Source organism: Trachurus trachurus (assembly GCF_905171665.1).
Source record: "Trachurus trachurus genome assembly, chromosome: 5".
Classification (NCBI taxonomy): domain Eukaryota; kingdom Metazoa; phylum Chordata; class Actinopteri; order Carangiformes; family Carangidae; genus Trachurus; species Trachurus trachurus.
Window position 1 is genome coordinate 31,591,784 of NC_139896.1, and position 22,336 is coordinate 31,614,119.

The 22,336-nt window shown below is 40.2% G+C and overlaps 1 protein-coding gene across 1 annotated transcript in view; it reads right to left on the reverse strand.

Moving 5' to 3' along the window:
* Positions 1-4,742: 4,742 nt before the first annotated feature.
* The window catches only part of iars1 (isoleucyl-tRNA synthetase 1), a 54,210-nt gene continuing 36,616 nt past the window's right edge, over positions 4,743-22,336 (reverse strand). The window contains exons 24-34 of the mRNA XM_083972619.1: positions 20,076-20,178; positions 19,767-19,850; positions 15,812-15,986; positions 13,519-13,631; positions 11,423-11,518; positions 8,794-8,970; positions 8,442-8,562; positions 8,122-8,247; positions 7,819-7,965; positions 6,681-6,833; positions 4,743-5,116 (exon numbers count right to left, since the gene is read on the reverse strand). Coding sequence (XP_083828745.1) covers positions 5,034-5,116; positions 6,681-6,833; positions 7,819-7,965; positions 8,122-8,247; positions 8,442-8,562; positions 8,794-8,970; positions 11,423-11,518; positions 13,519-13,631; positions 15,812-15,986; positions 19,767-19,850; positions 20,076-20,178 — 1,378 coding nt within the window. The 3' untranslated portion in view covers positions 4,743-5,033. The remainder of the gene's footprint in view (positions 5,117-6,680; positions 6,834-7,818; positions 7,966-8,121; positions 8,248-8,441; positions 8,563-8,793; positions 8,971-11,422; positions 11,519-13,518; positions 13,632-15,811; positions 15,987-19,766; positions 19,851-20,075; positions 20,179-22,336) is intronic.

Consider the following 22,336-nt stretch of genomic DNA (forward strand, 5'->3'; position numbering starts at 1 on the left):
CAGCTCCTGTTGGTCTATATATTCTTGGAAACACACCTGGGCTTTATTGTGGCCAAACCCCCTTTGCTTGTTGCTGACTATCACTGTAATGAGTTTTGGTGTCCATCATTACAGTTGGATGACAAGGGGTCATGTTCACTTCATCAGAGCTGCATACTACGTTTCTGTCATGTCTGTCAGCAGATGGGTCGCTGACCTGCTCTCTTACCCGGGCCAGGGTGTGCCGCAGCACAAATGGAGCAGCAGGAGCAGATGGGAGCGAGACGGATGAAAGGAGGATGAGACAGAGCAGTGTGCTTAATATTTAACCAGTGAAGCAGCATGCTGCTCCGCCTAGGAGGGAGGAGGATCAAATCATCACACTGAAGTGACAATGATTATAGACATGCTGGTGTTCTCAGGTGGAAAGTAACTGAGTGTCTAGATTGTACTAAGACTACTCACATCTTCAGGGGATACTGCTTATGAAGTACCACTCTTAAGCGGCATTGATTGTTTCACTCAATACTATGTAAAAAAGCTGTAAACAACTTTTGGTTTGAAATTTACTCAATTGTTTTCACACTTTTTTCGTAACTCTTGCTGCCATTCTTTTCCTTTATAGAGCAAAACAACATTTGGGTCATAATATTAAATCCCTTTGATGAAACAACTTTGTAGTGTTCAAGGAGAAAGCTCAGTGCACCTTGTTGGTGCTGATGGCAATGCAGTCTGCAGTGAACTAATATTTTGAACATTACCATGTATATTTATATATTCATGCAAATTAGCAGTACATTTATAATAGAGTGCCATAGAGATCACAAGGAAAAGAGAGGTTCTGCAGCAGAGCCCCCAAAGTAAGGGTTATCACAACTGCCAACAAGCAGTTCTCCCTCATGGGTCCTCCATTAATCAACACAGACACAGTGGACCTCTCACTGTATTGGCTCCAGACCAGTGGGAACCATGTTTCACAGACAGAGATTAACACCATGCCTGTGGATGTCAGTAGCCTATAAATGTCCCCTGGAAAGCCAAGTCAGCCTAACACCAAGCTTAATCCTCAGCAGTCAAACTAGACCTCAATGTTACCCATCATGTTACCAGGAGAAGAAAAAAAGTAATGTTCAACACTGTGTCTCTAGTGACCCTGTTAACTTTATTCTTCAAACTACCTTGTCCCTGTTTTCTGATATACAGTACATGGGCATTTTAAATTCTCATTTTGAATCACATCTACAATGCACCCCACCTTCAGACTAGCTGCCAGGGAGTTAAAGGAGACATATTATGCCCCCTTTCCACAAATTAAAATAGTTCCCAGGTGTCTTAAATACATATCTGTGACATGCTTTGGTCAAAATACCCCAAGGATCAAACATCACGGCTCTTTCCATCTTCTCAAAACTGCCCTGTTCAGAACGGCTGGTTTTAGCCTAAAATGAACCACTGCTCGCCCCGCCCCTTCTACCGGCCCCAGGTAGGGGTGGTATTATGCAAAGCTTGTAAAACAATGTGGATTTCAACCTAGGGAGCCTGCACATTACAGATGTTATTTGTCAATTCTCACATTTTGGGGCCTGAAAGTTTAAAGAGCCTTCAAAAAGTGATATTTCCATAATATGTCCCCTTTAAACTTAAACTGCTGCATCTCAGCTGTACGCCCACATCAACTGGTGAAGTTGCAGTTTATGTCTATGTATGTATGTCTAGACTCATAGAGAAAGTTTTGATTTATTTAATAAAGAGGTACTATTTATCATGACTAAATAAGTAAACAGACGCTAATTATGACATGTGAGATAACAGTGACCTTTGACCATTAATGTCTTATCAGTTCATCTTTGAGACTCAGTGGACACATGCACCAGATATTTCCTCCAGGCATTCCTGATACATTTCATGAACAAGAATATGATAGACGTGAGGTCACTGTGAGCTTGACCAGTGAGTTATGACCACCAGAGTATAATCGGCTCATCCTTCAATCAGTGGCTATTTGGAGTAAATATTTGTGCTAAATTTGAGCAAATTCCCTAAAGACGTTACTGAGATTCACAAGGATGCAATGGAACAGAGGGATGGAGAACATAAAAACATAATGCCTCAGTCTGAAGCTGGTCTAGAGCACAGAGGCATAAAAAGTAGGACTGAGCCATCCTGATAACAAATGGAGCTCAGAGGATGACCCAGTCCAAGATGAATACATCTTTCCATGGACAGCTAGTTACTGGGTCATCTGTCGTCATGACAAATGAGATACCATCGTCTCATCACTCACACAAGAAATGAGAAAGAGCTCCATGTCAGTTTATGACACTGTCAGTTTGCAGTCCTCGGCTGACTTAAGAAAATGTAGTTTTTAGTTAGGTACCATCATGTGGTAGTGTTGCAAGGCAGCTTTGTGACAGTTATGGATTTACAGATTAGCTGCTTTTTTGAGGCTTAATTAAGGTTTTGTAAGATTCTTTAAAATGACCATTTGTGATTTTACGGGGGATTATGGACAGGATTTTTTTTTTTTTTTTTCCAAAATAGGGAAACAAGGCATAACATGATAAATGAAGTCAGAGATGCTGGTTGGGAGATTAGGCAGTTTAGATCCCTCTAGCTTCCAGTCTGTATGCCAAGTCTAGCCAAGCTAAGTGTTTGCTGGCTGCAGCTTCATATTTAATTGACAGAAATATGAGTAGTATTAATCTTTGCATTACTTGGCCATTCAAATTCCGGACAGTTTTCTCGGAGACTGCCCTGCTGAAATTGATTTCTCCATCATTTCGAGGTGTAACTTTCCTACATTGGCACGCCAAAAATATAAAAGCTTTTAAGATCTAGATAAAGTTGTTGTATTTACTGGCTACACAGAATTATCCACCAAAGTTGGGTTCCCAGGCCAGCCTCACCTGCACCACTTCTTTCAGGTCCAGCTTTTCAATCACCTCCTCTCTACTCCCTAAACCTCTCTGGTCAGATCTGCAGCTGAAACCTCGACAGAAGTTTCATTTGCTAAGTGTTCCAAGTAAAAGAGCTGCATGGGAGCATCAGCTGGCCTTCAATATTACTAATGTGTGGTTTACTTTTCTTAAGCCCAACTGTTCAAAGTGTATCCAAAGACAGACACCCATTCATGTGATAGTGGTCATGTTCTTTCATGCAACTTAAGCATGATTTTATCGATGCTCAATGTTCTACAATTTCTGTTGACTATGGTGAGATTGTGTCAAAAATATTTAAGAAGGAAATGAAGAACTACAGATTTTTTTTCATTCTTTGTGTCCTAGATTAGAAGAACCAGTTTGATTCCAAACAGGTGAATATTTTCGCATCTTTGTGAGCAACTTGGGACCCTGTCTTTTTTACTTAAAGGGATAGTTCAACATTTTGGCAAATTTGCCCATTGCCATGATCTCTACGGGAGTAGGTTCGTTACCTTTAATTGTTGGTGCAAGCTATTTTTAGAACAGCGGAGCAGAGCCGTGAGCTGCTCAGAGCAACGCTACAGAGGCTAATGGGATTTCTTGGTTTCCCTCATCAAACTCATCAAATACACAATCCAACAACTCCAAAACGTGGACAAGTTGTGACCTGCACATTCACCACGCTATGAGATAAGAATGGAGACTGCTTGCAGAAAAACTCCCCCTGAAGGGAACGTGCATCAGCAGTTTTGCATGAATTTACCTCGAAAACAACTCTGTCTTGTAACGTTTTGTTATTATCTCATAGCGTGGTGAATGTGCAGGTCACAATTTGTCCATGTTTTGGAGTTTGTTGATTGTGTGATGATTGATGAGTTTGATGAGGGAAACCAAGAAATCACATTAGCATCCGCAGCGTAGCTCTGAGCAGCTCACGGCTCGGCTCTGCCGTTCAAAAAATAGCTTGCACTGACAATTAAAGGTAACAAACCTACTCAACGACTATAGGGATTATGGCAATGGGCCAATTTGCCAAAATGTTTAACTATCCCTTTAAAGGGTGATTGAAAGTTAAGAGGAAACACTATGGGAAATGGAAACCTTTTATGACAACACACTAGAGGTCTTGCCACACCACATGCTGAGATTTGTGTGAACACAAGTAAAAAAAAAACATATTGATTCTTCGTCACCTTTGATTTATTCCATTTGTCACTTAATATAGAACTTTTTTTTAATCACAGAATCCTTTTGTCCCTAAGGTACAGCAGCCCGAAAATCCATTTCACCTTTTAAATGCCTTTGAGTTGTCAAAGGATTCCCAATGCAATGAACAGAATAGGTTTATCTGTTAAATTCAAAATGGAGTATGAGCACAATAGGCCAAATTGGTTTCCCAATTATGAGCCACAGCAATAATTACTCTGGACTAAGCTCACCTCTCGTCAGCCTTGAAGGGAATTAGCTTGCATAATTTCTATAATTAGCATAATAAAGAAAAACATCCATTTGTAACATTGACAGCGAGATAGAAATCGTTCAATCTGAGGTTAAAGAACCTTCAGGGTGGGTTCAAGTCTGGTTTTTCCTTCATCAGACAATTTCCACGGCCAACCACTGTATGCTTTCATCCGGTCAGTGTGTTCATCTGTATGAACAATCCTGAAGTTCTTGAAGTGCATCCGCTTTGAATGAAGAATGTAAATCTGCCCTTCGTCCAGAATAAATAAAGCCCAGCAACACATTGTGCTTCCTTAGAAAACTGTCACTTAGAGGTGGTGACACACTAAAGGTGGTATGAAGGAAAGAAACTGTGTCAGGGAGTACAGCTGTTGTCACATGTATGATTGCCTTCCAGCACAAATACCTCAAGTGATCTTCAGCCATGCTAACGTTGTTGTCTGAAGTCCTCTGAAGAAGTTTCATGATGTGTGACAGTGAATCTATGGCTTAACAGAACTTCACAGACAAGCCTGCTTGGTATTAGGATTTCAGGAAAAAAAAAAACCTTCTTAACATGTGACATACATTGCTGTCATGAATCCACCGTACATGGGATTACAGTAGGTAAAAAAAAACCTGTTATACATCTGAGACAAATGTTGATGGTAAGATCAGGGGATGACTCTGGACTTATGCCTGGGCTGTCGTTGGAAGAACTTTCACAAACAGAGTTTTGGTGTCTAGAGATTTTACTGGTGCATCAGCTGGCAGTTCTGAAAACAGAGGAAAAAAATGGTTATATGGTTTGCTTAATTGATTGATCACACAATCACAGACGATGACATCTAATACCTTAACATCAAGAAAATACAACAGACCGCATCCAAAATGTCATCATAACATAGCCACTTATCGGGGTGTGCAGGGGAGATCTAATCCATAGTATTTTACTACTTTTAAATATAGCCCATGATACAGGTCAACTGAAATGCATGATGGGTAATAGAGAAAAATTACATGTTTTGTAGTTGAATGAATAACAGAGCTATAAACAAACTGCCACTGAATTGTACATGAGCAAGATTTTATACATTTCCATGTACCATGACTCGCTCAATGCGCCTCTTTTTCTTACTCCACATTGAGCATTTTATTTCTACCCTTCAACAATTCAGAGATCCCGGGTTTATCTTACTCCTCTGCATTTATTTAACAGCTTTAGTTAGTTGATAATTAGATATCACAAGCAAAACACATGAAGAGATTATGAAAGATTAAACCACAACATAACACTATGTACATTAATGCATAATATTCATATAAACAATAACAGTAAATATTATAAAGTGTTTTAGCTCAGAATTTGAAAATCTGAACATCCATCAACAAAAACTATCATTCAGTACACTGGCTAAGACATGATGTCATTTTAAAACATAATTTCTTGAAGCCCTAACCTCCTCTGGAAACTTGAGTTTTCTTATCAGTCACATATTGAACGGTGATGATGGTATGAGCTATCAATCTGATTTCCCCCTCACTCTATCAGTCCAGAATGACTTGCCTCAAATCAGTTTAAAGCCCCAGTCAGAGGGGATTTAATCCTCTAGGGGTGGGGTGGGGTGATTATAATATTACCTGCTCTGGTCAGTGATTTTAATCCAGTCTAGGGCATGTATGTCCTGAGCACCCCTTCCCCTGTAATGACTATGACTACAGTCAAAATCATCTACTATTTCAAAGTGAGCTCATTGGTTGTCTTTTTTTTACCCAAAGGAAACAGCTGTTTTATTTCTCCTGCTAAGTGCAAACTTGTTTTTTCAGTCTGACAACATAACAAGTTAAGCAATTTGATTTTATCATTCTGATAAATGGATGCGAGTTAACACCAACGTATAGGTCTAATTGCAAACCAATACAACAACAGATTCCAGTAATCTTGAAATCTACAGCCTGTGTTCTTATTAACGACCATTTGTAATGTAAGGTACATTAAGTACTGCTACTCATTGTAAACCACTGTTTTAACCGGTATTTGTTAGCATTTTTTAAAATCAAATTAGTGTTACTGAAAAGAATGCCAAATAAAGCTCCAAGCACTTCCTGTTTGCAGTGTACCCATGTGTGCACATGTATCTATCACTAACCCTACTCTGATACTGAAGAAAATCTAGATATACATTTAAAAGTCTGTGTCTTTAAAGAAATAGCAAACACTGGGAATATAATGTTATTTTTATCACCTCCTCCATGCAGTGTTACTTTATTCCTAAATGCTAAAGGCCTTCTGTATGGTTGTTGGATTTTGTTCACGACCAACCCAACACGCTCTCTTACCTTGGGTGAGGTCCTGGTCCAGGTAGAGTTTGAGCCACCTGCTGCGGAGGCCGAAAATCTTGGCAGTCTCAGACAGCAGGCCTGAGAAGTCGAGGCCGTTCTGGCCCACGGGGTTCACCAGCAGGAGGGTGGCCACCTCTCCTGTCTGGCATTCTGGAGGAGAGTGGACGAAGGAGGAAGGAAGAAAGACAGTGAAGTGAACCAGACAGTCTCTACTTACTCTATAAATGAAGAAATGATTGGCTTGTTAGGTTTGGTCACAAGTCCTGGGAAAGTATGTGATCAAGCCAGAGCCTTGCCATGGGAAAAGGGAGGAGACAGAGAGGAGGAGGATGGATCAAAAGGAGAGAGAGAGAGAGCCTGGCTCATCAGCTGGTGGATAGAGAGGTCAGGTGAAGAGGGTAGATGTGAATGACTGGAAGGATTAGTGGAGAGAACTCAGAGTACTAGGGCAAGAAGATGAATGCAGACTTTGCTTTGTTTCTGCTTGACAGGTGGGTAGTATTAGCTGTACCAACAGACCACTCAATGCCGTACATTTTTCATTTATCAAGACATATTCTTAGATGTTAGTTAAGATGTTATTCGCTCATACGACATGCAGAGGTTTGCAAGAACAATAGATTTCTTTGCATAATTTGAAATGATGTGTCGGGTGATATTGGTCCTCTCTGCTGCCACTATATTTCTGTAAGAACAATCTATACACCGAGTCATGCTGGCCCATTCATTTGGGAGGCGGAGCTTCTGAAGGAGCTGTGAAGGGAGAGGTGTGTTTGTTTTGCTGCTGAGTTCAAATATCAAGAGTCCTTGTGGAGCACTGCTGGCTCTACCTTCAACAGTGACAACAGCAACTGTATTATTGATCTCTGGAAGGACAGTCGCTCTGTGATGGGCAGACATTACTGCAAAGGCTCAGAGATGCTGCTCCATGTTTATCCAGCTCTCATAGTCAGGTCTGCAACTTACCTTTATCTACTTTGGAAATGTACTGTGTTATAGTGTAGGACACGTTCATTGTTGTTTGGTAGCAGGGGTTTAGGTGATTAGCATGGATAAACTACTGCCTAAAAAGGACTGGCTTATCAGTGGTGCATGATTATTATTATGTGTGTGTGTGTGTGTGTGTGTGTCTTACCGGCTGGCTGTGCGTTGCAGAGTAGCAGGTTGACGTAAGGACAGAGGATGGTGTCGGCGGCGGGGACAGGACCGGGGGAGGAGGAGCCTGACGTCACTGACAGAGTTTTACCACTCAGAGCCTGAAGGTCCGTTTTGCTGGTCAACTCTGAAGTGGACATACAAATACAGACATACTGAAGGACTTTTATTATTTATATCTGGGTTACTATGGAGCCTCAAATAGACAGAATCGTCACACAAGGATATGAGAGTCTGATCTGTCGGGGTTTATGTCTTTCTGAGAGGTCACATCAGTTCTCACCAGTTGCGCCACTGAAGAATCTGAGTTTGGTGTTGTTTGTTCCAAAGATGCTGGAGCAGACTCTGTTCAGCTTGTCCACCTCTAGTCTGTTGTCTCCTTTGGGGTTCTCCAACAGCACCACCCCGTCTGAACAACAAACCAGTCAGAGAGAATTATGAGCATGGTGACGCAGCTCATACAGTAATGAAAGTGAATGAAGTGATCCAGACATTTGAAGTTCCTTATAAAATAAAAACTAAATTTGATCAGTCACAAATATGCTTCTGAGAGGTTTCTGGCTGCAAACACAGGCTTCCTATTTGACCACCACCAGGTGCTACCTTGTTCTTTGTTGTTGACCTTCACTCTGAGGTTTACATAGGCGCAAGCTGGTCCATTTAGAGGGGCTCGAGGGGCTGAAGACCCCTTCACAATGGTTAACTCCAGGTCTGAACCCTTCAGCTGCAAAATAAAAGCATATAGGAACAAATGAGACAAAGACCAACACTTCATTTCATAATCTCTACCCAAGTGTTATTTCATTAAAAAAAAAATTGTGACCTGTGCAAAATAGCAAAATGCAAATGAAAGTCCTAAGAACACACTTGGTATGGTATTGGTGCATTTAATGTATATGTGGCACAGCAGTTCACACCAAGTGATCATTCACACGCTGCTTATCCCCAGTCGTACCTGAGTCTTCTCCTCTATGATGACGCTGGCGCTGTTGGGGACAGGGTAGGGCAGAAGTGGAGCCTTGGTGGTGGCCAGGATGAAGTCTGTGTGAGCCTGGACCACAGAGCCCAGGTACTCCCCCTCAGGCAGGCAGCGGTAGTACACAGTTATCTCATCAGACGGCACCAAATGGCCCTAAAGCAGGTGATTGAGAGACAATCTGTAAGCTAAATGTGAGCAAATTTCACACAAAGCATCTTTCAGACACTAAGCAAAAGGTGTGAGCAAATATGCTAAACACACTGCTTGAACTTTGCAACAAAAAACAAACGATAATCTGACATTTGATTTAGAAAAGCTGTTATCTGATATGAGTAATGATTGCCAAGGACACAGGCTCACAATTACTGCGACAAGGAACTTTCTTCAAAGCTTTTTTTCCCTCTCTCTTTTAAAAGAAAATGAAATCTGGAGGAGGCAATTACCGGAAAGAGGGGAAAAGAGGAGGTATGGGATAAACAAAATGGAAGAGGCGAACAAAAGACGAGAGGGGTAGGGATTAAAAAGCAGAAAACAGTACAAGAACAAATAAAGGCAGAAGGGAACAAGGGGAGATTTTTTTATTGGATGAAAGCCCATCTATTTTGGCATTGTGTACTGCCAGCTTCCTCTAACCTTGACACATTCAAACACATTGATCTCATCCTAATCTGCAGTGTGCACGGCCACACACACATATATATTCTGACTGTATTACACACACACAAACACACACACACACACACACACACACACACACACACACACACACACACACACACACACACACACACACACACACACACACACACACACACACACACACACACTTGCAGTATGTGGCTCAAGGGCAGAGGAATAACATTAACTAGATACAGAGGAGGAGTCAATCAATGGAGGAAGGTTTACAGGCTTTTCTTGCCAAGTCAAGGTACTGACCCTACCCTGAAGGGACCAATACTGTGTGTCTGTGAGTGTGTGTGTACACCTCCGATAGAGCTACAGAGAACTCCAGATTGTGTGCAGCCCAATAAAAATAAAGGAAATGCTGACCCCTGTTTCTCAGCGGTGTTATGCTCACAAACAAAACACCAACACTCACGTAAACACCGGTAAAGACACACATGCGCAACCCACACACTACTACCAAACATGTCAAAGAATTGTTAAAAATTAATTCCCATCCCCGGGGTGGAAAATTCCTAACAGATCTCAGTTTGAAATAACTGGAGGAATTTAGCTTGGCCGGGAGCCAGAGCACACCACTGCTATAGGAGGACGGAAAAAGTGTTTGTTGCTTGTGAAAACAAGGGGCTGTTGGCTAATCCGTCTTTACTCCCCTGACCACTTCAAAGCTCCAACATTAGAATCTGAAAGGGGCCAGACTGTAATTAAGCTTCCATTAAGCCTTCCTTATGATGGAGAAACTTCTAACTGTGACGCTGCAGTGGAAAGATTTCAAAACTGCCCTCGCAAAATTAGCATGGGACATAAAGACGAAGATTGAGGGGGTCCAAAGGGAGGGAAATATAAGAAAGAAATACAGAAAATCTTCTTCATTAAAGGACTGTGGCAATAATTAGTTTCATTATCGATTACCCTGATGTTGATTTTCAATCAATAGTTTTTTTGGGGGGGGGTTTTAATGAAAGGAAAATCCAAGAGAACATGATGCAGACCTATGGTGCAGTATGGAGCCCATATCTGACAAAATGTAATAAGAGGTAAACAGTTAAGTCAGGGATAAGAGTGAAAACATCAAGGAATAATATTTACAATGATTAAAAGAAGTGTGCAAAAAGAGAGATTTACATTTGTCCTTGAATAACTATATAAAATCAACATCTCTCACGACTCTGATCTATGCTACAGAATTAATAATTTCCTTGTTTTGTCGGTGCAGCATGTCTATTGTTCTTTTAATATCCATATATGATTATATAAGATTATTTGACATTTTTGCTACTTTAAGGGCTTAAAAGTTTATTTTAAATTTATGTGGAGTCATTTTCAGTTGCGGAATTGATTGCCTAATCAACTTCAGCATTATCATCATTATAAAATATAATAAGGCATTAAGCGTGAGTATACAGGAAGGATGAGAGTGTTAAAGGTTTAAAGAGGACCAGCGACAAAAAATCTCTTGTTTACAGAGTAGCCAAACAAGCTTTTCTGTTGGAGACAATATCCTGTTGTGTACTTTTTCTTCTAAATGCATACCATCACAAATGTCCACCTGCTGGATGTGCAGGTTGACATCAATCCTTAAAATGCCACACAGAGACACACTTTTTTTTGTTGTTTTTTTGTTGCATTTTCTCATGTTCCACCTCTTTTGCAGTCAATCTCCACCCCCTGCTTTACTGTTATATATATATTTCTCACTATGCAGGCAACAGCCATGGAAAATATTTTATCTTGAAGCACAATTCAGTGCCTCAGCGGCATGTTTTGCTCAGCCTGGCACAGCCCTGATTACATACGTTGTTGAAGTGTTTCATCTCTGTCAGATTCTATTCATTACACACTGGATTGCAAAATTTAGTGGCGGCCTGTTATGTGTCACTCTTTTCCAGAGCTTGTAGTGCTCCTGAAATAACTGCCCCACCTTCTTGCGTAGTTTCTGAATGCGGTTAATAACCTCGCGGGCAACTCCCTCATCCACCATGGACTGGTCTGGGGAGACATCCAACAGAACCAGGACCTGTGAGACAGAAAGGGAGAAAAGGAGAGTGTAAGATGAAACACTAAAACACTAACGATGAGACAATTTAACACTGAACTCTTCTGATGTTTCCAAAGACTGACATAACGCTCTGTAAAGTTATATTGAAGACAAACAAATCAATTTGTAGATTCCTGCCAATTGAGTGAAATACTATGGTTCACTGATATATTCATAATTGATTATAATTTGAGTCAATCTATACATTTTCTCGAAGGACATACGTTTTAATTTTGGGGCAAAATAAATTTTGAATACTCTGGAACAAGTTTTCAAAAAATGTTCATCTTAGGACCATTTCTTAAGATACATGCTCAAGCTGTGATCACTGTTTGTTTTAAATATTTGTAAATCCCTACAATTACTCCAATATTCAGTTGATAGAATAGAGTGAGAGGAATGTAGGATTTCACATGACATGAAGATATTATGGGAGTATTCAACCTCTGATATCATAAGTTTACTATATCTGCTGAAGCACTGAGGCTCCTGCAGCTCAGTGATGCAAACTATTCATGTGAGAAACAGAACAACATCTATGATGATGAGAGCAACCTTAAAGAAAACAATCTTATATATCTTACACTGTTATCCAAACATTTATTATGTGAAAACTGAAACAGAGCAACCAACTGAGCAGCAATAATGACAATATTGTCGTCTGCATGAGTCATTTAGGTAAAGTGAGAGTCATATTGTGTGGGGCTGAGCTGCTGCCAGCCCTGCCATGGGAAGTAGGAGGGAAAGAGATGACAGGGTGACAGAGAAAGGTACACAAAGGCAACAGAGAAAAGAATAAGAGGAGAGAAAGAACAGAGAGCCAGACAGATGGGAGCTGGAAAGTCGGTGCGAGCGAGCGAGCGAGCGAGAGTAACAGAGAATTAAAAAGCCAGCTCAGTAAACTGGTATTAAGGTGCAGCCGTGTGGCATGTGTACGGTTGGAGGAGCACTGATTAGACGGGGCCTGTGGGAAACGTATAGATGCTGGATTCCACTTGGCCGTGGAATGATTTCATACATCACACTCTCAGAAAAAAAAACACATAAATGCCTTTACAGTATATGGCAGCTTGGTGCAGGATCAGCAGCAGAGCAGCTTCCTTTTTATTAGATCCAATTACATTACACTTTGTAGCTCAATCTACACAACAACAGTAAGTAATGTAGGGGCAAAGAGAGAGGGAGAGAAGGAAGGTACTTCAGGATGATTGACAGTATTATTTATGTAATAAAATATCTAAATTTCTTTGTTTAAAAAACACGACTACCAGGTCAAAAGAACATTTGCACCTTTTAAAAAATATATACTTTTAGGCTGAGAGCCGAGTGAGAAAAATGACACCACACAGCCAGGAGACTATTAGCATAGCTTAGCATCAAGATTAAATTATTTCTTGGCTTGCTGCAGTCATTTCCTAAAGTGTCTGCAGGTTAGCTGGCAACCTCAAAATTATTGGTTGCTGCTCTGACACATGGACCCCCTGCAAAAACACAACTTGCCCTTTTCACACTTTGATTATAACATGTTAATTGGTGTCATTCAAAAGTCGTCTTTAGCATTTTTCGCCATGATTGTGATATTGATATTAGGAGAAAAAAGAAAAGCAAAGAGATAAATGAAGTCGTTACCCTCTGCTTCCAGTCTTTATGCTAAGCTAAACTTAATGGCTATTAGCTGCTGGCTGTAGCTTCTATTTTTCCCATGCTACTAGGAAAATAGTATACATCTTCTGATCCATCTCTTGGCAAGAACACAGATGAAGACTTTTTAAAATGTTCAACTGTTACTTTGATTAGAAAAAAAGGGTGTTTTTTTGTCTCTCGAGAATTTGGCACTTCGACATAAAAATCATTTGCTTCTTAGTTTCCTGGGGATTCGCTATGATCACTGTGGTGTTAAACTTAAAATGCAGAGCTAAAATATTGAATTAAATATATCTAATTGGAACAACACAGTGCCTAATATGAGTGGAGTGTACCTGTGCGTCAGAGTGCGCTTCATACTGTGCAGCCGAGTCTGAACTCTGGTCGAAGGTGTACATCAGCCTCAGGTCCTCCTCATGAAGCTCGTGGCCGTCCACCATGATGGATCCTTTAAATTATCCACAGCGGCAAGACAACATTAGGAACAGCTGATACCACCATAAACACCAGTGAAGTTAATAAACATACGGTTCATACATAATTCCCCCACACTGTTTCAGCACCATCAGCCCACATTTCTGTAAATTACACAGCTCCAGGGGGCACAACAAGATACAGACCATACTTAACATTCACTCATTAAAAAGTGTTTATTTTCAGATCACAAACAATAAGACTTTCCTTACGGGTTGGGAGAGCAGCTAATTGGTAACAGTTATTTTGGACATAATGAGCAATATAATATTATAAATTATAATAACATTCAAAATAAATACTTTTTGAAAGTTATTGCTTTTTTTTTTTGCTTGGACAAACTCCCAAAGCCTGAGAAAATGATTAATAATTCACAAAACACTGTGTAGTATTTGTGAGTTTGGGTTTCAGTCTTGGTGACCAATATGAAGTTGAGATTATTACATGTTGATGATAAGTAAAGTGTGAGGGGACAACTACAACAATGTATAACCGTTCCATTTCACTATTGTGAATATCTACAAAATTCATGAATTCTTGATGCAACAGAGAAAAACATATGATGTAATTGTACAAACAGTGAATGTATCATTTAGAGGAGAATGATAAGTCATAGCACCATGCTTACTGATGCCCATTATGATCAAGTTAATGATGATAATTTAGCTCCCTCTATCCTGCTAATTGAATATCGAATAAATTGCCGGCTGAAATGAGTCTATATGGTGTTTTGTCTCCTGAGAAGGTTCCTAAAGGTTTCAATTACACTCGGTGGTAACAAATAAAGTGCTCTGGCTTGCATGCAGACTGAAGCTTTGTTTTGAATAAGCTTTGGTCGGGACTGCTATTTTAAGATTCCTTACAGTGCAGTCTTTCTGGCCACATCCACATGAAGAGTGAAGATTTTAAACAATGCAGCCAACGCCATTGAGTCAGGTTTATATCTCCATTTTGCCAGTGGCAGCAATTACCCACGTCTGTGTTCTGACTAAAAACCATGACCGTGTTCCGTTCTCCTCTTCACTTCTCCACACCCAGAGGCTGGGTGAAACAGTCACTCCAATCCCCTCTAATCCTATATTTCCACACTTTGATTTCCTGTGTCCCTCCCTGCTTCTCTGCTCTTCCCCACCTTCCCTCTGAACCTTTTTTCTTCTACCTCATCAGAAACGATGGGATCAAAAGGCACAGGTAAAGAATAATGAGTAACAGAACCAATGGCCATCAACCCACAAATAGTTTCTTGCCAAATTAAAAGCCTTCTGGTTTTTGGAGTCATGGACTCTGCAGTGAGAAATTGCTCAAAAGGTTAAAAGTAAAAGCTTTCAACTGCATGTGAGCCGTTAACTCTTCCATGGATGGATTATTTCATTCACCGTCGCTGCTTCTTCCACTTGATCACACAGATGGACGTTTATTTTGTCCAACCTTTTCTATCCTTTCCCTACGTTCCCTTAAATATTGTCCACTAAAAAACAAACATAGGTTCTGAATTATACAGTTCAGTGTCTTGCGAACTCAACACATCTCACCTTGGCTCTCAATTTACTGAACTCTAACATGATATTCATCTGTGAGTTTCCCCTCTCCATCATTTCTCCCACATCCTCTGCCACATCTACCACTTTCTTTCCATTGCTCATCCTTATTTCTGCCTTCCAATTGGCCAGACTTCAAACATCCAAGTGATTGGAAATGTTAAGTTCCCACAGCCCAGCTGACCTCCTCTGCTTCCATCCCCAGAGACCCAGGGAGCTCTCCTCGTCTTTCTATAATTGGAGAGACAAGATACCTTGCACTGCTTTGATCCGTACTCCACCTCTGATTGGAGTTTCAGAGGGTTTAAGGTTAGGGTTTCTGAGGATAAACTGGTCAACGTTTGCAGACTTAATTATAGGTGTTTCATTATTTACTATATAAAATATATATTTTGACACTATGCATCAGTGGTGTAACCCTATTGCTAACCAACTGCTGTTCACCAATTCAGTATTTGGTAAATAAAATCACTGCCTACTCTTCCCTTTTTTTGGCAGGTGTGAGAGAGAGAACAAAAATATTCTTGCGAATAATAACAAAACCTGTTGTAAATAATGTAAATAAATGTAAATTACTGAAACATTTCCTCCGTGTATGTGAGTATAGGAGACATACCTGTCTTCTGGAAGGCCTCTAGCTTCTCGCTGGTGAGCTCCTTGATAGAAGCAGTGATGGCTTTAAAGGCCCCCTTTAGTCTCTTGCCCAGCACCATGTGGTCTGGCTCGGCTCTCAGACGGATGCCGTACTTGTCCTTGTCCGTTGACAGTGTCAACTGGCGCACATTAAGCTCCTGGAGGACACAAAACAGACACACATTATGCATTGGAAAAGGTAATGTTAAGGTCTTGTAGTTTCCTGTAGAGAGAGTAAATATCTCAAGTATGGACAGAAACTACAGCTTAGCATGCCACAAAAACTAAAATAATACAAACTTATGTTCAAATATAAGGAGATTCGTGAAACTAGGTATAAAACTGCTTTTATTTCAGTATTTAAATTATAAATAAAATTTTAATTATGTGTACTACTGTAATACAGCCAAACATGCGCAAAGAAATAGGTAAAGAAAGTTGTCTTGACAGTAGCCATTCAAATTAAAGGATTGCTTTTTATTGGTTAAACTTCAGAAGTTCATCCTGCAACAAAAACCTTTTAAATAATTGTCAGGTGAACTTTGTTCAGTTTTTCAATTTTCTTTTCAGGAGAAATCTACCAGTTTGTAACTGCAGCCCCCCAAAAACATTATATGATATAACAGGAAAAAAAGAAATTGAATTGAAAGCAACACTGGAAATCAAATTCCAATCTCATTACAATTTAACATTAAAGTTTACAAAACGTCTCATAAAAAGATCTTAACTGCCCCAGGCATAAGCTGTAAAGAGCAAATAAAAATGTATTAAGTTACACATTCAGAGAGCGAGTCAACCATGAAATCAACCATTCAGTAAGCCAGTCTGTCTTTGAATCTCCAACAGGCCAGTTCTTCTATTCATCACTACCTCAGTCCAAATGGAGAACATCTGTGATCCAGTCATATTTTGTGAGGCAATAGAGAGATATGAAATTTACATACTGGTGTCCACCCAGGTCTGCCACGCACAGCTACTGTCAGTCAATCACACTAAGTTGAAGCTGAGTTCGAGCACAGTTGACTTGCTGAGAGAGCATGGATGCACTACTGTTGTGTAATAAACTTCAGGGCAGTGACGGGTTGAAAATAGCAGCTCACAAACTTCTACTTCGAAAAAAGCCTACAAAAAGAGCCTTTGTTTTACCTTGAGGAGATATTTGGCAGTGTGTGTGTGTGTGTTGACTTAGAGCATTACAATGAATCCAGGCCTCCATCAGCTCAAAAGGAAACTCAATTGGCTTTTCTTTAGAGCAGCTTGAGCTCACTGGAAACTCAGCAGATAGTGTACTCATCAACGAGCTCGTCTGCCAAGCAAAGCTGACCAAAAAAAAAAAAGTGTGGCCATTAACAAGGGACAGCTGATCCTTTCTGTGCCTCACCTCCCTCTGAAATTCATTAAATTCATGTTTTGCTTGAAGAAAGGGGCAATAAAATTGGAATCATTATTATTCAAAATAACACTTCCTGAGAAACATTTTGCTGCTGTGTCTTTGTATTTTTTTACAAGTTACAGTAAGACTGTGATGTCACTGGTGTAATGTCAGGAACTAGTCAAAGTCTTGAAATATGCCAACAACAGCACTGGTGCCAGTAGCATGCACTGCTTTGTGTAGCCGAACAGGCACTTCTGACGGGTCCCACCTTCAGCTGAGTGATTTGTTACAACCTATAAAAGTCAAATGTAAAACTTTGTGCCGTAGCTACAACCCGCCTCAATTCAATTCGCTCTGAGCAAGTCGGCTATGAATCAACTCGTCAGTAGGCCTGTTGATGTTGGCAATAACAGTGGAAATTAAAAGTTAATATTTGACTATAAAATAATACTCACATAAAGATTTGAAAAGGGCAATAGCCCTGGGACAAGGGATGAAGGAGGCATGGAAGGTTTTAATATCCATTGAGTAGATATGAGGAAATAAAGCAATATTAACTGTTAACTGTTCATAATTTGCTTTACTAATAAGTACCAATAGTGGTACCATTATAGTACTGAATCAATAAATGCTGTTGATAAAAGTAGTGGTACTATTAAAATTTTAATGAAGATGATTTCCATCCCTGCCAGTGAGAAAAGAACCTGATGAATCGTTTTTGAGCTTACTGTCCCATTGGTGCTTGATTACGTGGTATGAAAGAAATCATAATGCATGATAGAAAATGACTAGTTAATCAGAAATAGTGAGTGGATCACAATAGAGAAAATCATATACAGTAATAAGTAAAAAGGTGATTTCAGAGTTCATCGACTAAAACTTCGTAACATTGTAAGAGAGCTTGGGGGTTCTTCCCGGGTTGCAGGACCTTATTGCTCTCAATTCTGATCAAATGAACCTTGTTTACTGGAGGGAAGCAAGAAGCCAGCAAGGTTAAATGTTTCCCAACCAGAAATGAAACAGAGTGAGATAAGAAGTGGCCTGAGCTAATATAAAGCTGGGAGGACACAACAGAAGGTTACAACAGAAACTCTTTTCCCACATAGTCCACAAAGGTTCTATCAGTTTTCCTGCTCAGCACCACATGGGAATGAGATGGAATGAATTTTCAATCTATGATGCATCAGTAATTTCTCATCTTGAGATCTAGCAAGATTAAAATGAAATAGATATCATGAATAATCTATTTAATATGAAGGGGACAGATTCAGCATTCCTGCAGAGGTGACAACGTTCTTACTTATGACAGTAGCAGGGATGTTGGAACAACACTGACATCTTAAACTTTGTTAGTGGAAAATCAAAACCACACACAGAGGAATAATGTAATGTAAATTTAAAGGCTTCCTGCAGTATGAGTCAGCATTTCCTAACTTCCTTGAACAACGCTTGAATTAACTCAACAGACTCGTGTCATCAATCTACGATTTCTGCTGCCATCGAGACTCTCTGGGGTGCAGGGATAATGTCACTTTTGGGAAAACCTATTATAACACACACTCAGTGCTCATGAATACATGTTTATTTAATGTCGGAAATGTTGTGGGTGTCTGGATAGCAAAAAGCCATGACCTTACATTGGGAATTGAACTCAGTAACATTGTAAACTACATATACTATGAAAGGTACAAGATGATGATAAACTACAGAATAATGATGCATATAACTAGTGACACTGTGTAACACAGGTACACAAACTGATAAACAGCTGAACTAGAAGGAAACATAATGTGTGTTTCCATCCTGAATTTGATGAGGTGCTTGCTTGTGGTTAAACTGGAGAAGATCAAATGTGAAATCATTTTCCAAGGCATCCACTCCACCCCGCTTTTTAAATTAACCCGGCACAGAAACTATAACGACAGCGGGAGTTACAAAGAGCAGATGAAGATGTTCTCCTTCTGATCTTTATCCCATCAACTGAGTCAACGTACAGTAGTGGCTTTGGAGTTTTAGGAAGGATGTACCTGATGCTTCTTTTTACCATAGAACAGGGGTGGCCAACCCGCGGCTCTTGGCCAATAAGATCCAACCTCCACCTGAGCACCGTCAGCTGAGACAGAGCTCAGTGGACGTGGCTCCAAAGCTTGTGTGTTTTATAATGACAAGAAAAAAAAACTCCCATAGAGGATTGCGTTGCCACTCGCGTCAGATCTTTTCAGTTAATGGTTATTAATCAGTTAACGACCTGCACTGTTTTCCCACAGCAAGCAATATAATGTGGCTCTTTGCTGTACCACCATAAAAAATTGGCTCTTAGACCCCTGCCATTTTTTTCAAACCAAAAAAAGTAGATTTAAGGGAATCATGACATCGGAAAGATGAGCAGAAATGCTCCTTTTGACTTGAAACAGAGCACTGGAAAAATGGCAACTTCAAGACTAAACAAAACGTATAATTACCACACAACATAAGGGCTGTTCTTTGTAAAAAACAAAAAACAAAAACTAATAAATAAATACTTGAATATTAAAATAAAAATATATAAAAACAAATGACTTACTTCCAGGATGTATTTCTGCAGGGACTGGATGTCTCTCAGAGCCTCTGGATCCTGGTGAATAACTATCACCTCCTTCAGTGGGTACTGAAATACAAATAATCAACTTGACAACCAATTTCAAATTTCAATTTCATCCTCCTTAAAATTTCATACATTTGTATATTTACAATCGATAACACAGTACACAAAATATATACATACATTCACTTGAAAATAGCAAAATTTAAGATCTTGTGTACTATAATTTTAATCCAGTGAAACCTGAACACTAGGAGTGCATGAGTGAGTGGAGTTCAGTTGATGATTCACCTTGACGGGCAGGGTCTTCCTGTCTCGGATCACTCTGCCCAGCTCAATCACAGACTGCATCTGAGAGACAGCGCTCTCAATGCGCTTGTCAATCACACTCTCCCTGAAAAACAGACACAAAAATAAAGAAAGTGTGAGTATCAGCATATTAGGAGTTGTGTTACCGCAGTGAGAAAACTACTTGAAGTGTGCCGAGCATCGAACACAGCTATTATTAGCTGGGCTTTGGTAAATTTGAGCTAATTGTGAGGGTGCTGCATGACCTTGAGCGTTATTCAAAACATCTCAACTTTTCGGGATAATTATTTGATATTCTGTGAAACTCCGAACAATTTCAGGGCACAGGCTGTGGGTGGATGTGCCTTTGTTACAGTGAGTGACATCTCGCCATCCTCTACTTAGTGGTGATTTAGAAATTCAAATGGGTGTTCTATTGAGGGGAATTAATAATAGTACTAGACAAGGTTAGTAGCACAAATCGAAACGAAGACAGAGTTCAGAACCATCAGTGCCAACTGTGGAACATCCACTAATAAGGTAAACTGAGACTGAGACTTCCACCTCTGAATTCAAATTAGAGCTGCACAGCCACTGATAATCATGCATAATGGCGATATTAGCCCTAACTGTCTGCAGGAACCTAGACTCTCTCGTGTGTGTGTGTGTGCTTGTTCATGTATTCCTGCAGTGTTCTTCACCCTGTGTGCATACAACAGTGTAGTAAAATGACAGAGGAGTGGATGCCAGAAACAGTCCGTCATTTATTGAGCTGATTGAGAAGCAGCTGCTCCCACCGCCTGATTGGTGGCTGACCTTTGGGAGGAGGGTGAAGTGGTCCCATCCGACAAACAGGAGGGACATGCAGCTAATAAAGCAGCAGCGGTGGTGGTGGTGGTGGTGGTGGGTGCTGTCCGAGTGACAGAGGAGATTATACACTATTTTCCTTATGCAAACATCAAATGGATATTAAATTATGTCAGATCTTTTTGTAGAGTTAAAGATGACGCAATTAAGTTTTGGCAATTAAAATAAAAAAAAGACCTCCAAGGCATTAACAAAACCAATCAGCCACCAAGGAACACATTATACTGAAGTAATTGAAGTGAAGGGGATGAAATGATGGTATTTTGTGAGGCAAGGCAAGCCCTCCTTCTGTCTCTGGAGACCTAGAGAGATATCAACAGTTTTTACACTAAAAATACAATTCGAGTTTGGCTGATTATTAGAGAAGATAGTACTGAGACTGGAGGAGGGTTTCTCCGTATCAGATGACCTGTTTGTTGGTTGGAACTGACTCTGTGCCAGCGTAGAAAATGCATCATCTCTGATTCACTGTTATCATTCAGAAACAAAGAACCATGAGCTGTGGTGTGACACACAAGCACACAGAACAAACCGTTATCTGGGGGAAGCAATAATATAGCAATTAATATTTATCAAAAATCCTAAATGTATTCCCTATGCCACGATTAAATGGGAGGGGGGGGTTTACAAAAAGAGCACGAGAGTGAAAAAGAGATCACAGATGAAGATGACAATCAGCACAAACAAAGAGGAGAAATTGTGTTAAGACATAAAGGGCTGGCTCTGAAGGCTGACACGGATCGAGAAACTGCTGCGGACAGTCAAGCTTCAAAAGCTTCTCTTCTGAGTTCAGAGTGTGATACCATGGGGGTGAAGTAAGGCCACACAGTCTGGCTGAAACTGATTAGGCTCTGGAAATCCTGCAAGAGAACGGGAGCTAACACAAGGGGGGCTCACTGTGGGGAGACTGTGAGGCAAGAACAGCAGTTTTTAAACCAAATGACCCCTTGTTTCCTTCACTTTGTTAAAACTCTTCAAGATTCAGTGAGCGTCTGCTCTGCTGAAGTGTGCTACGACACATCCTGCTAGATACAGGGCTGCTGCTCTGTCGCAGAGAAATATGAAAAGTTATTGGTAGTAAAACAGGGTTCCCTTCAGGACCTGTCTAATGATTGCTACATTTACTCCAGCCTGATCTAACCTGAGGTTTTATTATGACTGAGCTGCTTGTTTTGGCTTTGTACATGAAAATTGTCACATACATTTAGTGCTTTATTGTTCATCTGACATTCTGCTTTAAATGTGTGATGATAAGTTGAAGTGATCTGATGAGCTGAATCAGACCAATCCTGATAATATCCACTGATTCATTTAGTTGTTAGATGATGGTTAAAAAGCCAATAAATAGAACAAAATGCCTGGCTTTTTAAAAATGTTGCCTTGGCTGTGAGCCTCAG